The sequence below is a fragment of the Pristis pectinata genome, chromosome 9 (genome assembly GCF_009764475.1).
Source record: "Pristis pectinata isolate sPriPec2 chromosome 9, sPriPec2.1.pri, whole genome shotgun sequence".
NCBI lineage: Eukaryota > Metazoa > Chordata > Chondrichthyes > Rhinopristiformes > Pristidae > Pristis > Pristis pectinata.
In genome coordinates this window covers 2,475,861-2,489,328 of record NC_067413.1, presented here as the reverse complement: position 1 = coordinate 2,489,328, position 13,468 = coordinate 2,475,861, and the positions used below count along the sequence as shown (strand labels likewise).

General features: G+C 47.7%; 1 protein-coding gene across 1 annotated transcript in view; it reads right to left on the bottom strand.

Annotated features, from left to right (window-relative positions):
• Nucleotides 1-13,468, bottom strand: part of LOC127574426 (laminin subunit alpha-3-like) — a 304,580-nt gene that overhangs the window by 229,713 nt on the left and 61,399 nt on the right. Inside the window, 3 exon segments of the mRNA XM_052023432.1 lie at nt 1,073-1,170; nt 5,608-5,778; nt 9,433-9,551. Coding sequence (XP_051879392.1) covers nt 1,073-1,170; nt 5,608-5,778; nt 9,433-9,551 — 388 coding nt within the window.

Below are 13,468 nucleotides of genomic sequence, written 5' to 3'. Positions count from 1 at the left end.
AATGTGAGGGGCTGTTCCTCTAGTTTGTGTTTGGCCTCACCCTGGCAGTGGAGGAGGCCGAGGACCGACAGGGATCAATCAATATCAATATATTCAACAATCAATCTTGTTGAACAGGGAGACCTGAGCGTACAAATACCTAATTCCCTGAGAACTGGAACACAAGTTGACAAGGTGGTGAGGAAGGTGTGAGGCACGAGGCATTGAGTATAAGAGTTGGGACGTCGTGTTAGAGCTGTACAAAACACTGGTGTGGCTGCACTTGGAGCACCAGCTGCAGTTCTGGTCACGGCACTAGGGGAAGGACATAGTTAAGTTGGAGAGGGTGCAGAGGAGATTCGCAAGGACGTCGCCTGGATTGGTGGGCTTGAGTAATGAGGAGAGATTGGATAGGCTGAGATTGTTTTCCCTGGAGAAAAGGAGGCTGAGGGGGTGACCTGGCATGACAAGATTAAGATTAAGATGTCTTTATCAGTCACATGTACATCGAAACACACAGTGAAATACATCTTTTGCGTCGAGTGTTCTGGGGGCAGCCCGCAAGTGTCGCCACGCTTCCGGCGCCAACATAGCATGCTCACAACTTCCTAACCCGTATGTCTTTGGAATGTGGGAGGAAACCGGAGCACCCGGAGGAAACCCACACAGACACGGGAAGAACGTACAAACTCCTTACAGGCAGCGGCCAAAATTGAACCAGGGTCGCTGGCGCTGTAATAGCGTTACGCTAACCGCTACACTACTGTGCCTGCCTTAAAAACTCACTGTACCAACCTCGACCTCGATGAGCAAATGGGGACAAATAAAATGGCTGGCGACCAGAAGCTCCAGACGGCCAAGGCGCACAGAGCACAGGGACTGGGCGAAGCAGTCACCCCGTCCGTGCTTGGTCTCACTGATGTAGCGGAGGCCACATCGAGAGCACCGAATGCAACAGACAAGGGTGGAGGAGATATATGTGAGTCTTTGCCCGACTCCTGTCTCTCAGGTACACTGATCAAAGTACCACAGTGATGCTGAATCATTGTTTGATGGTTTCACACAGCACATAACAAACGGTACAGCTACTTACAGGAAGGGGTTCTCTGGGTTCTGGGCATTGCAGGTGTCTGCGTGTCCATTACAAACGCATCGACCCCCAATACTGATGTCCTTGATGCTATAATAATACTGAGAAAACAGAATTGATGGACCCATGTTACTAATGGTTATTTTGCTGTTAAGAAACTGGAACAAGTTTGGTAACCAAATGTCATTTATAAATATAGAAAATGCATTTCCACAGCCCTGGGAGACAGCAAAGTGCATTCTACATAACATCATATGAAGGACAAGACATGGTCGGTAAGTTTGCAGATGACCCTAAAATAGGTGGTTTCGTAGACAGCGAAGATGGTTCTCAGGCTTTATCGAGGGATCTTGATCAGCTGGGCAAGTGGGCCAAGGAATGGCAGATGAAGTTTAATTCGGATAAGTGTGAGGTGTTGCATTTTGGGAAGACAAATTATGGTAGAACATTCACAGTGAACAGTAGGGCCCTGGGGAGCGTTGTAGAACAGAGGGACCTCGGAGTACAAGTACATGGTTCCCTGAAAGTGGTGTCACTGGTAGACAGGGTGGTGAAGAAGGGGTTTGGCACGCTGGCCTTCATCAGTCAGGGCACTGAGTATAGAAGTTGGGGCGTTACATTGCAGTTGTACAAGACGTTGTCGCAGCCGATTTGGAATATTGTGTTCAGTTTTGGTCGCCCTGCTGTAGGAAAGATGCCATTAAGCTGGGAAGATTGCAGAGGAGATTTACGAGGATGTTGCCAGGACTCGACTGAGTTATGGAGAGAGGTTGAGCAGGTTGGGACTTTTCTAATTGGAGTGTAAGAGAATGAGGGGTGATCTTACAGAGGTACATAAAATCATGAGGGGTAGAGATTGGGTGAATGCGTACAGGCTTTTTCCCAGGGTTGGGGAACCAAGAACTAGAGGGCATAGGTTTAAGGTGAGAGGGGAGAGATTTAATAGGAGTCTGAGGAGCAATTTTTTCACATAGAAGGTGGTGAATAAATGGAACGAGCTGCCAGAGGAAGTGGTTGAGGCAGGTACATTAACAACGTTTAAAAGACATTTGGACAGGTACATGGATAGGAAAGGTTTAGAGGGATCTGGGCCAAATGCAGGCAAATGGGACTAGCTTAGGTGGCATTTTGGTCGACATGGACCAGTTGGGCTGAAGGGCCTGTTTCCGTGCTGTATGACTCTTTCACTTAAGTGCTGGAGAATGAGACCTCCCTGGAGATGCCCAGGGGCGATCTTCTGCCCTGTTGATTCATGCTTCAGTTATGAACTGCCAGGTGTCAGCCGTAGATCAGTCTGAGCACTCTTGCTTCTGAGTGAGAAGCTTCTGAGTTAAAGCCCCACTTCTCCTTTGATTAGTTTGAAACAATATCCAGGCTCTCCCACAGTGCTGAGGGACTGCTGCTTAGTCAAAGGCACATCTTTCAAGAGACATTAAACCAAGATACAATGTGCCTTCTTGGACGAACACAAGGGCTCTAGTTTAAAGAGAAGGTGAGTTCTCCCCAGTTGCTATTTATCCTTGAAGGAACGTCATTCAAAAGTATTCTGAACCTGGTCATTATCACATTGCTTGGAACTTGTGTGCACAGACTTGCAGTGTTCCTTGCACTGAAATAGTGAGCACACTACAGTAACACCTTGATAATCCTCACTGAGGGGTCAGCAGTGGAAAGGGTGAGCAGCTTCAAGTTCCTGGGCATCAACATCTCGGAGGATCAGTCCTGGGCCCAACACATTGATGCAATCACAAAGAAGGCACGCCAGTGGCTCTACTTCGTTAGGAGTTTAAGGAGATTTGGTCTGTCACCAAAGACTCTTGCAAGTTTCTACATATGTACTGTTGAGAGCAGTCTGACTGGTTGCATCACCGCCTGGTATGGAGGCTCCAATGCACAGGATTGAAAGAGGCTGCAGAGGGTTGTAGACTCAGCCAGCTCCATCACTGGCACAGCCCTCCTTCGTCATCAAGGACATCTTCAAGAGGTGGTACCTCAAGAAGGCGGCATCTATCAGTGAGGACCCTCACCCTCCCGCCGGGACCTGCCCTCTTCACGTTACTACCATCAGGGAGGAGGTACAGGAGCCTGAAGACCCACACTCAGTGATTCAAACATCAGACTTCTGAATGGTCCCTGAACCCATGAACATGAACTCGTTATTCCTTATTTTTGCACTATTTATTTATTTTGTAATTTATTGTAATTTTATGTCTTTGCACTGTACGGCTGCCGCAGAACAACACATTTCACGACAGTGATAATGAACCTAAATCTGATTGTGATTCTCATCATCCAGAACCTGGTTGTTCAGAAATCCTGATGATCTGGTAGCCAGCTCATTTACGGATCGTGAGTGTGAACCAGATGTGTCTAATGTGTGGTTGGGACATGCAGCCAGAGCCTCGGTCTGGACTGCTTGTATATTTCCCACTCCTCTTAAGCTCACTGGAATATTCATCATACATTTATCTTTCTGGAATACCACAACTTTGAAGTTGCCCTCCAAGCCACACACCATCCTGACTTGGGAAATATATCGCCGTTCCTTCACCGTCGCTGGGTCAAAGTCCCGGAACTCCCTCCCTAACAGCACTGTGGGTGTACCCACACCTCAAGGACTGCAGCAGTTCAAGAAGGCAGCTCACGACCACCTTCTTAGTGGCAGCTAGGGATGGGCAATTAAATGCTGGCTCAGCCTGCGAAGCCCACATCCCTTGAATGAATAAAATAAAACTACTGCATAACATATAACAAAAAATTGAGGTGTTAGAAATAACAGCCAACAGTCGGGAAAATCTGCTGGTCTAGTGCTGGATTAACAGAGTCATAGAGACACACAGCACAGGTCCTGTAGCTCAGATATCTTAAATTTCAGTACCTGACCTTATTTCAACAATATTTTTAATTTTTAACAGCTTCCAAGTGTGACTATCTGTTTCTGAAGGTTAAAGGTAGCCACAGACATTCAGTAATGTGGCTGAGAGCCGGTGAGTGTGGGGGCAGGAATAAAACAGAGAATGCGGGGGACTCTCAGCAGGTCAGGCAGCAGCTGTGGAGGGGAAACAGAGTGAATGTTTCCGGTCTGAGACCCTTCAAAGTGCATCTTCCACCTGAAAAGTAAACACAGTTTCTCCTTCCACCCAAAATAAAAATCAAAAATCTGCAGATGCTGGAAATCTGAAATAAATGGTGGACGGTAACAGTCTTTTGCCCAGGGTAGGGGAGTCCAGAACTAAGGGGAATAGATTTAGGGTGAGAGGAGAAAGATTTAAGAGGGACCTGAGGGGCAACTTTTTCACGCAGAGGGTGGTGAGTATATGGAACGAGCTGCCAGAGGAAGTGGGTGAGGCAGGTACAATGGTATCATTTAAGAAGCACTTGGATAGGTACATGGAGGGGCGGGGTTTGGAGGGATATGGGCCGAACGCAGTAAATTGGGACTAGCTAGATGGGCACCGTGGTCAGCATGGACTGGTTGGGCCAAAGGGCCTGTATCTGTGCTGTATTGCTCTGTGACTCTATGATTCAAAAAACAGAAAATGCTGGAAAAACCCAGCAGGTCAGGCAGCATCTGTGGAGAGAGAAACAGAGTTATCGTTTCAGGTCATCACAACTCTGGCAAGGGGTCTCAGATCTGAAACTTTAACAGTTTCTCCTTCCATAGCATTGTAACGTCAGAATTTATTTCAGATTTGCAGCATCTGAAGTTTTTTTGATTTTTGAGCCTGGGGCAGGGCCTCACCGGCTGTCAGAGCCTTCCTGTGAATACAACTGGCTGCCCAACCTATAACAGCTCCAATACCACTCTCTCCAACAGATGGAAGTGTTAGGAGCCATGTCCCCAGTTGAAGTCGGCATTTTCAGAGCTATAAATAATTTATGGCCTTCATCGGTCAGGACATTAAGTTGGGAGGTTATGCCACAGTTGAACAAGACGTCGGTGAGACCACACCTGGGGTATTGTGTACAGTTTTGACCACCCAGTTGTAGGAAAGATGTCATTAAACTGGAGAGAGTGCGGAGAAAATAAGCATGGATACTGTCAGGACCTGAGTTACAGGGAGAGGTTGGACAGGCTGGGACTTTACTCCTTGGAGCGTAGGAGACTGAGGGGTGACCTTATGGAGGTTTATAAAACCATTAGGGGCATAGATAGTGTGAATGCACACAGTCTCTTTCCCAGGAAAGAGGAACTAAAAATGAAGGGACATAGGTTTAGGGTGAGAGGGGAAAGACTTAAAAGGGACCTGAGGGACAACTTCTTCACGCAGAGGGTGGTGAGTGTATGGGATGAGCTGCCAGAGGAAGTGGTTGAGGCAGGTACAATAACAACCTCCAAAAGACATTTGAACGAGTACATGGATAGGAGGGGTTTAGAGGGATATGGGCCAAACACTGGCAAATGGGACTAGTTTGGTGGGCACCTTGGTCAGTATGCCCTAGTTGGGCCGAAGGGCCTGTTTCCGTGCTGCACTGCTCTATGACTCTAATTGAAGACACTTCCTTAGGCTTCCATATCGAATCAAGACAACACTTACCCTTCGAGTGACTGTGGGATCCTTTTGAGTCTTGGATATTAGATGACCCAATAAGGTATTAGTCCGGAGAAATCGAAGCCTGATGTTTGTAGCTTTAGTGAATTCTCTTAAAACAGGAGAGTCGTTGAAGACGGTGGAGCCAGGCCGACCATTCACCAAGGATACAACAATCTACGGAAAGCATTGTCATGTTCAGAGTCGAGGCAGTCATCGCAGATTGAACAAAAAATCAATTTTAATTTTTTTAAAATCACACAATAGAATCACACAGCAAGTGACCCAGCAGTTAATTCTGCTGCCTCACAGCTCCAGAGACCTGGGTTCGATCCTGACCTGGGCTGGGGTTTGTGTACAGTGATACTGAGCTTACTTTTCCCACAGATGACAATTGGAGATTTCATTCACTCTCAGTAATAAGAACTCATTGTTGTAAAAACCCACTTGGTTCACTAATGTCATCAAGAGATACAGCACAGAAACCAGCCCTTCGGTCCACCGATTCCATGCTGACAATCAACCCCCAGTTACACTGATCCTCCATTAATCCTATTCTATTCTCCCCACATTCTCTTCTCCCCTCAGCCTCTGCCACTTCAGAGACCACCACCCAAGTTTGTCCAACCTCTCCTTATAGCTCATGCCCTCTAATCCAGGCAGCATCCTGGTGAACCTCTTCTGCACCCTCTCCAAAGCCTCCACATCCTTCCTGTAATGGGACGACCAGAACTGCACACAACACTCCAAGTGTGGCCTAACCAAAGTTCTTCACATCTGCAACATGACTTCCTCACTTTTATACTCAACCCCCTGACCGACAAAGTCAAGCATGCCGTACACCTTCTTTACCACCCTATCGACTTGTGTTGCCACTTCCAGGGACAAATGGACTCGTACCCACAGGTCCCTCATCAATGCTGATAAGGGTCCTGCCACTTACTGTACACTCTCCTCTTACTTTTGACCTCCCAAGTGCAACACCTCAGACTTCTCCAGATTAAACTTCAACTGCCACTTCTCTGCCCACATTTCCAACCAATCTCTACCCTGCTGAATCCTTTGACAACCTTCCACCTATTTTTCTGTCATTGTTTCAGGAGGTCCCTATGTCCCATGTTCCCCATTTTCACCACACACGGCCCCCGTAGGACACGTTTGATCTCCAACGTTTCCCAGTTCATCAACCTGAAAATTTTGACAATTTAATGTTCAATTATAACAGCAGTTTCAACAGCAGGTCATTTTGTGCTTTTCCTTTTCAGTAACTCTGGCTGCAGATACCCGAGCCCACAGGTTTGCACGTTGGAATATGGTAAGACAGGTGGGAAGGCAGTGATTGTTTCGACAGTGGTCCAATGGCATCAGAATAGAAACATGGAAACATAGAAAACCTACAGCACAATTCAGGCCCTTCAGCCCACAAAATTGTGCCGAACATGTCCCCTACCTTAGAAATTACTAGGCTTACCCATAGTCCTCTATTTTTCTCAGCTCCATGTACCTATACAAAGGTCTCTTAAAAGACCCTATCATATCCACCTCCACCACCGTTGCCGGCAGCCCATTCTACACACTCACCACTCTGAGTAAAAAACTTACCCCTGACATCTCCTCTGTACTTACTCCCCAGCACCTTAAACCTATGTCCTCTTGTGGCAACCATTTCAGCCCTGGGGAAAAGCCTCTGACTATCTACCTGATCAATACCTCTCATCATCTTATACCCCTCTGTCAGGTCCCCCCTCATCCTCCGTCGCTCCAAGGAGAAAAGGCCGAGTTCCCTCAACCTGTTCTCATAAGGCATGCTTCCTAATCCAGGCGGCATCCTTGTAAATCTCCTCTGCACCCTTTCTATGGCTTCCACAACCTTCCTGTAGTGAGGCGACCAGAACTGAGCACAGTACTCCAAGTGGGGTCTGACCAGGGTCCTATATAGCTGCAACATTACTTCTCGGCTCCTAAATTCAATTCCACGATTGATGAAGGACAATACACCATATGCCTTCTTAACCACAGAGTCAACCTGTGCAGCTGCTTTGAGCGTTCTATGGACTCGGACCCCAAGATCCCTCTGATCCTCCACACTGCCAAGAGTCCTACCATTAATACTATATTCCACCAACATATTTGACCTACCAAAATGAACCACTTCACACTTATCTGGGTTGAACTGCATCTGCCACTTCTCAGGCCCAGTTTTGCATCCTATCTATGTCCCGCTGTAACCTCTGACAGCCCTCCAAACTATCCACAACACCTCCAACCTTTGTGTCATCTGCCTACCTTGGTCACCATCAGCCGGACACTGCACACTTACGGCTGTGGAGGTGACCTGCTCCTCCCTCCCCTCCCGTGGCCGCGCCTGGAGTTCAGATTCTGGCCACGTTTGGTGGGAGTGAGGGTTCCTTGGACCTCACCTTGAGTCATCTGTAGGGTGGACCCCAGACTCCCATGGACACGTGGGCGGGGATGGATCAAGGTTGCTCCTGAGGTTGGGGGGGGTGGGGGAAGCAGGAGATGGTGTGGGGGTTTGTTGGGGGGTGGTGGAGGGCAGTCAATGGGCTGTGCCTCTGAGGGGAGAGGCAGTAGATGGGGGTCGCAGATCCAGGGGAACAGTGCTGTCAGGAGATGAATGGGACAAGGGGTTTGGGCAGGTGGGCACTTACATGCAGAGGACTACATTGTCCCATTCATGTCGCTGCTGTATAAAACTTTGGTTGGGCCACACTTGGAGCACTGCGTGCAGTTCTGGTCGCCCCGTTACAGGAAAGATGTGGAGGCTTTGGAGAGGGTGCAGAAGAGGTTCACCAGGATGCTGCCTGGATTTGAAAGTATTATCTATAAGAAGAGGTTGGACAAACCTGTTTAATCTGGAGCTTTGGAGGCTGAGGGGAGACCTGAGAGAGGTTTATAAAATTATGAGAGGGTGGATAGTCAGAATCCTCCTCCTAGGGTAGAAATGACCAATACTAGTGGACATGCGTTTGAGGTGAGAAGGGGAGGAAAGTTTAACGGAGATGTGCGGGGCAAGTGTTTTTACACAGAGAGTGGTGGGTGCCTGGAATGCGCTGCCAGGGGTGGTGGTGGAGGCAGATATGATAGAGGTGTTTAAGAGGCTGCTAGATAGACACATGAATGTGCAGAGAACGGAGGGAGATGGACGTTGTGCAGGCAGAAGGGATTAGTTTAGCTCGGCATTAAGGGCCTGTTCCTGTGCTGTACTGTTCTATGTTCAATGTAAATATCAAGCACTAGGGGACATTCATTTAAGGTGAGAGGGGGAAAGTTTAAAAGAGATGTGTGGAATGTTTGTTTTTACACAGAGAGTGGTGGGTGCCTGGAACGGGCTGCCAGGGGTGGGGGTGGAAGCAGATACGATGGAGGGGTTTAAGAGGCTGTTAGACAGACTCATGAATATGCAGGGAATGGAGGGATACGGATCATGTGCAGGCAGAAGGGATTTTGTTTAATTGGCATCGTGTTCGGCACAGACATGATGGGCCAAAGGGCCTGTCCCTGTGCTCTGCTCTATGTTCTATGTCCCAGAAGTTCCCTGTGGCCCAGGGCAGCAGGCTCAGGGACCCACAAGCAGCATAGAAACCCCATCACAGTTACGAGGATGAGTGGAAATGCCTGGAGAATTTCAGGTTTTTCGTGATTTGACTCAGTCACAATTGCAAACATGATTTACTTCGGGTTAAATCCATTTTGGATGACAGTGCCTGAGGAAGTCAGAGACCAGGTGCCGGATTGTTCCCCTGAGACGGAAGTCAAACTTCACTGTACATCATGCCCCTAAATGTTCCCGATCATAGTCAAGATCCTTACCTCCCCGTTCTCCAGCGGTAAAATCCGGGAATACTCCGTAGTACAGATGACATCATCATCTCTTGTAATCCGCCCATGAGCTCTTGTTCCGAATAAATCTTCACAGTCACGTTTGGAATCTGGGGAGTACATGGAGCCCAATGGCAACTTGTTAAAACTGTTTGAGATTTAGAACATAGAACAGTACAGCACCGGAACAGGCCTTTCGGCCCACCATGTCTGTGCTGAACAGGATGCTGAATTAAACTAAATCCCTTCTGCCTGCACGTGGTCCACGTCCTTCCATTCTCTGCCTGTTCATATGTCTGTCTAAATACCTCTTAAACCCCTCTATCGTATCTGCCTCCACCACCTCCCCTGGCAGCCCGTTCCAGGCACCCACCACCCTCTGTGTAAAAAACTTGCCCCGCACATCTCCTTTGTCCTTCACCCCCCCCCCACCTTAAACCCATGCCCTCTAGTATATGACATTTATACCCTGGTAAAAATACTCTGGCTACCTACCCTGTCTATGCCTTTCACAATTTAATAAGCTTCCCTCAGCCTCCACCGCTCCAGAGAAAACAATCCAAGTTTGTCCAACCTCTCACTATAGCACATACCCTCTAATCCGAGCAGCATCCTGGTGAAGCTCGTCCGCACCCTCTCCAAAGCCTGTAATGTGGTGACCAGAGCTATACACAATACTCCAAGTGTGGCCTGACCAAAGTTTTCTACAGCTGCAACGTGACTTCCCAACTTTTATACTCAGTGCCTCGACCAATGAAGGCAAACATGCCGTATGCCTTCTTCACCACCCTATGTACCTGTACAGCCACTTTCAGGGAGCTGTGGACTTGCACCCCGAGATCCCTCTGTACATCAATGCTCTCAAGGGTCCTGCCATTTACAGTATACTTCCTCCTTACATTTCACCCCGTAAAATGCAACAACCTTACACTTGTCCAGAATAAACTCCATCGGCTATTCCTTACAATCTACTTGCAGCCCCTTGCATCTAACTATGCGGGCTCAATTTGCAACGCTGCAGTGTCAGATAGCGAGCAGGTTAGCATGCATGGCTCGTCAGATACTAAAACGGCAGGATTTGGAGGTCGTGTTGAGATTGGCAGCTCAGTGGAGCACAGTCCCACTTAAACACAGCTCGCAACTGCTCACCACTCAGTAACACTAAACGTTCTCTTCCACTTACAAAGTTAGCATAAGGCCTGGAGCTCAGATTTAAAGGGATGTACCTACTTAAAGGTACGTGTGGAACAAAGGGGAAAATCTTTGGTTCCACCTTTGTAAAGTTTCAAAGTCAATTGTAAATATGTTCCAGCTTCGGTCATACCATGAAGGAGGAAGATGCAGAGTCATAGTGTTATATTTGTCCCACTCTTATTTGAGTTATAAAAAATGGAAACAGGACTTGGCCATTTGGCTCCTCCACATCATGGCTATTTGTCATAGAGTTGTACAGCACAGAAACAGGCCCTTCAGCCCAACTCAACCACACCAAGATGTCTACCTGAGCTAGTCCCAGTTGCCTGCATTTGGCCCATATCCCTCTAAACCCTTCCTGTCCATGTACCTGTCCAAATGTCTTTTAACCATTGTAATTGTACCCACCTCTGCCACTCCCTCTGGCAGCTCGTTCACCATCCATGTGAAAAAGTTGCCCCTCAGGTCCCCTTTAACTCTTTCCCCTCTCACCTTAAACCTGTGCCCTCTAGTTTTAGACTCCCCTACCCTGGGAAACTTACTGTGACCATTCACCTTATCTCTGCCCCTCATGATTTTATAAACCTCTATAAGGTCAGCCCTCCACCTCCTTCGCTCCAGGGAGAACAGTGTCAGCCTGTCCAGTCTCTCCTTGTAACTCAAGCCCTCCAGTCCCAGTAACACTCTCGTGAACCTTTTCTGTACCCTGTCTCGCTTAATCACATCCTTCCTATAGCACAGTGACCAGAACTGCACACAACACTCCAAGTGCAGCCTAACCAACAAGCTGTACATCTTGAAGGACCTATCCTGGGCCCAGCACATTGATGCGACCATGAAGAAGGTGCGCTAGCATCTCTACTTTCCTGAAAGTTTAAGGAGATTCAGCAGGTCATCAAAGACTCTGTAAAACTTCTACAGATGTAGAGTGGGAAGCATTCTGACCGGTTGCATCAGGGCCTGGTGTAGAAACTCCGGTGCACAGGAACGCAAGAGGCTGCAGAGAGCGGCGGGACTCAGCCAGTTCCATCACGGGCACAGCTCTCCCCACCATCGAGGACATCTACAAGAGGCGATGTCTCAGGAAGGCAACCTCCATCATCAGGGACTCCCACCATCCGGGCCATGCCCTCTTCTCGATGCTGCCATCATTATCTTGGTATGTACGACAATAATAAACCAATTTACCAGTTCACCAATTTAAACAGAGCTGGGTGAGTTTCAGGGGAGCAAGAATCAAGATGCTGGAGGAACTCAGTGGGTCAGGCAGCATCTGTACAGGGAAATGGACAGTCAACGTCCAGACGAAAGGTTTCGACCCGAAACATCACCCAGTGAGTCAGATGCAGAACCATCAAGATGATTAGAGTTTTACAACACACTCTGTGGACCCACACACTGGCCCCATCAGAAGCCAAAGGAGCAGAAGCATCCTTGATCTCGAGAGACAACGGGAGAATGAGATCACCACCACTGAGTCAAGCTTTTATCGTTTCGAAAATATTTAATTAACATAACTTACATTCCCCAGCTGCCCTGATGGGATTTGACCTCATGCCTCTGCATCAGTAGTCCAGGTTATTGGATACCACTGCGGTAACCTAACCTCTGTGCATACACAATGATCTTCCAAAGGGAAATTAGAATTACTGCATGGAATCTGTGTTTAACAAAACTTATACTGACAATAGGCAGGTTTTAAAAAAGTAATTAAAAAGAACTTGCAAATATGTTTACAGTACCAGGCTGTGTACCATTTTGCTGAGGTTACTGGGCTGGTATCCAGGGGCCTGAATCTTTCATCCTGAGAAAGAGAACGTAAGAAGTAAAGGCAGGAGCAGGACAGCCAGCCCTCATTCCTGTGTTGAGTGCTGTTTAGAGGGCATGAGCTATCAGGAGAGGTTGGGCAAACTTAGGTTGTGTTCTCCAGAGCTGAGGGAAGAACTGATAGAGGTTTATAAAATAATGAGAGGCATAGATGGGGTAGACAGTCAGAATCTTTTTTCCTAGGGTAGAAATGTCAAATACTAGAGGCATGCATTTAAGGTGAGGGGGGAAAGTTTAAAGGAGATGTGTGGGGCAGGTTTTTTACACAGAGCGGTGGGTGCCTGGAACGGGCTGCCAGGGGTGGTGGTGGAGGCAGATACGATAGAGGCATTGAAGAAGTAGTTATATAGACACATGAATATGCAGGGAATGGAGGGAAATGTACAGGCAGAAAGGACGTTGTTTAATTCGGCATCATGTATAGCACAGACATTGTGGGCCGAAGGGCCTAGAATAGAATAGAACAGTACAGCACAATACAGGCCCTTCGGCCCATAATGTTGTGCCGAAATTTAAACCTCGCCTAAGACTATCTAACCCCTTCCTCCCACATATCCCTCTATTTTAAATTCCTCCATATGCTTATCTAACAATCTCTTGAATTTGACCAATGTACCTGCCTCCACCACCGCCCCAGGCAGCACATTCCATGCCCCAACCACTCCCTGGGTAAAAAACCTCCCTCTGATATCTCCCTTGAACTTCCCACCCATTACTTTAAAGCCATGCCCTCTTGTATTGAGCATTGGTGCCCTGGGAAAGAGGCGCTGGCTGTCCACTCTATCTATTCCTCTTAATATTTTGTACACCTCTATCATGTCTCCTCTCATCCTCTTTCTCTCCAAAGAGTAAAGCCCCAGCTCCCTGAGTCTCTCCTCATAAGCCTGTTTCTGTGTTCTATCTTCCATGATCTTTTACATCAGAGCCGTTTTCCTGCACTAACCTCACGTTCCTTGATTCCCTGAAGATCCAAAAATCTATCGATCTCTGTCTTGAATATACTCAG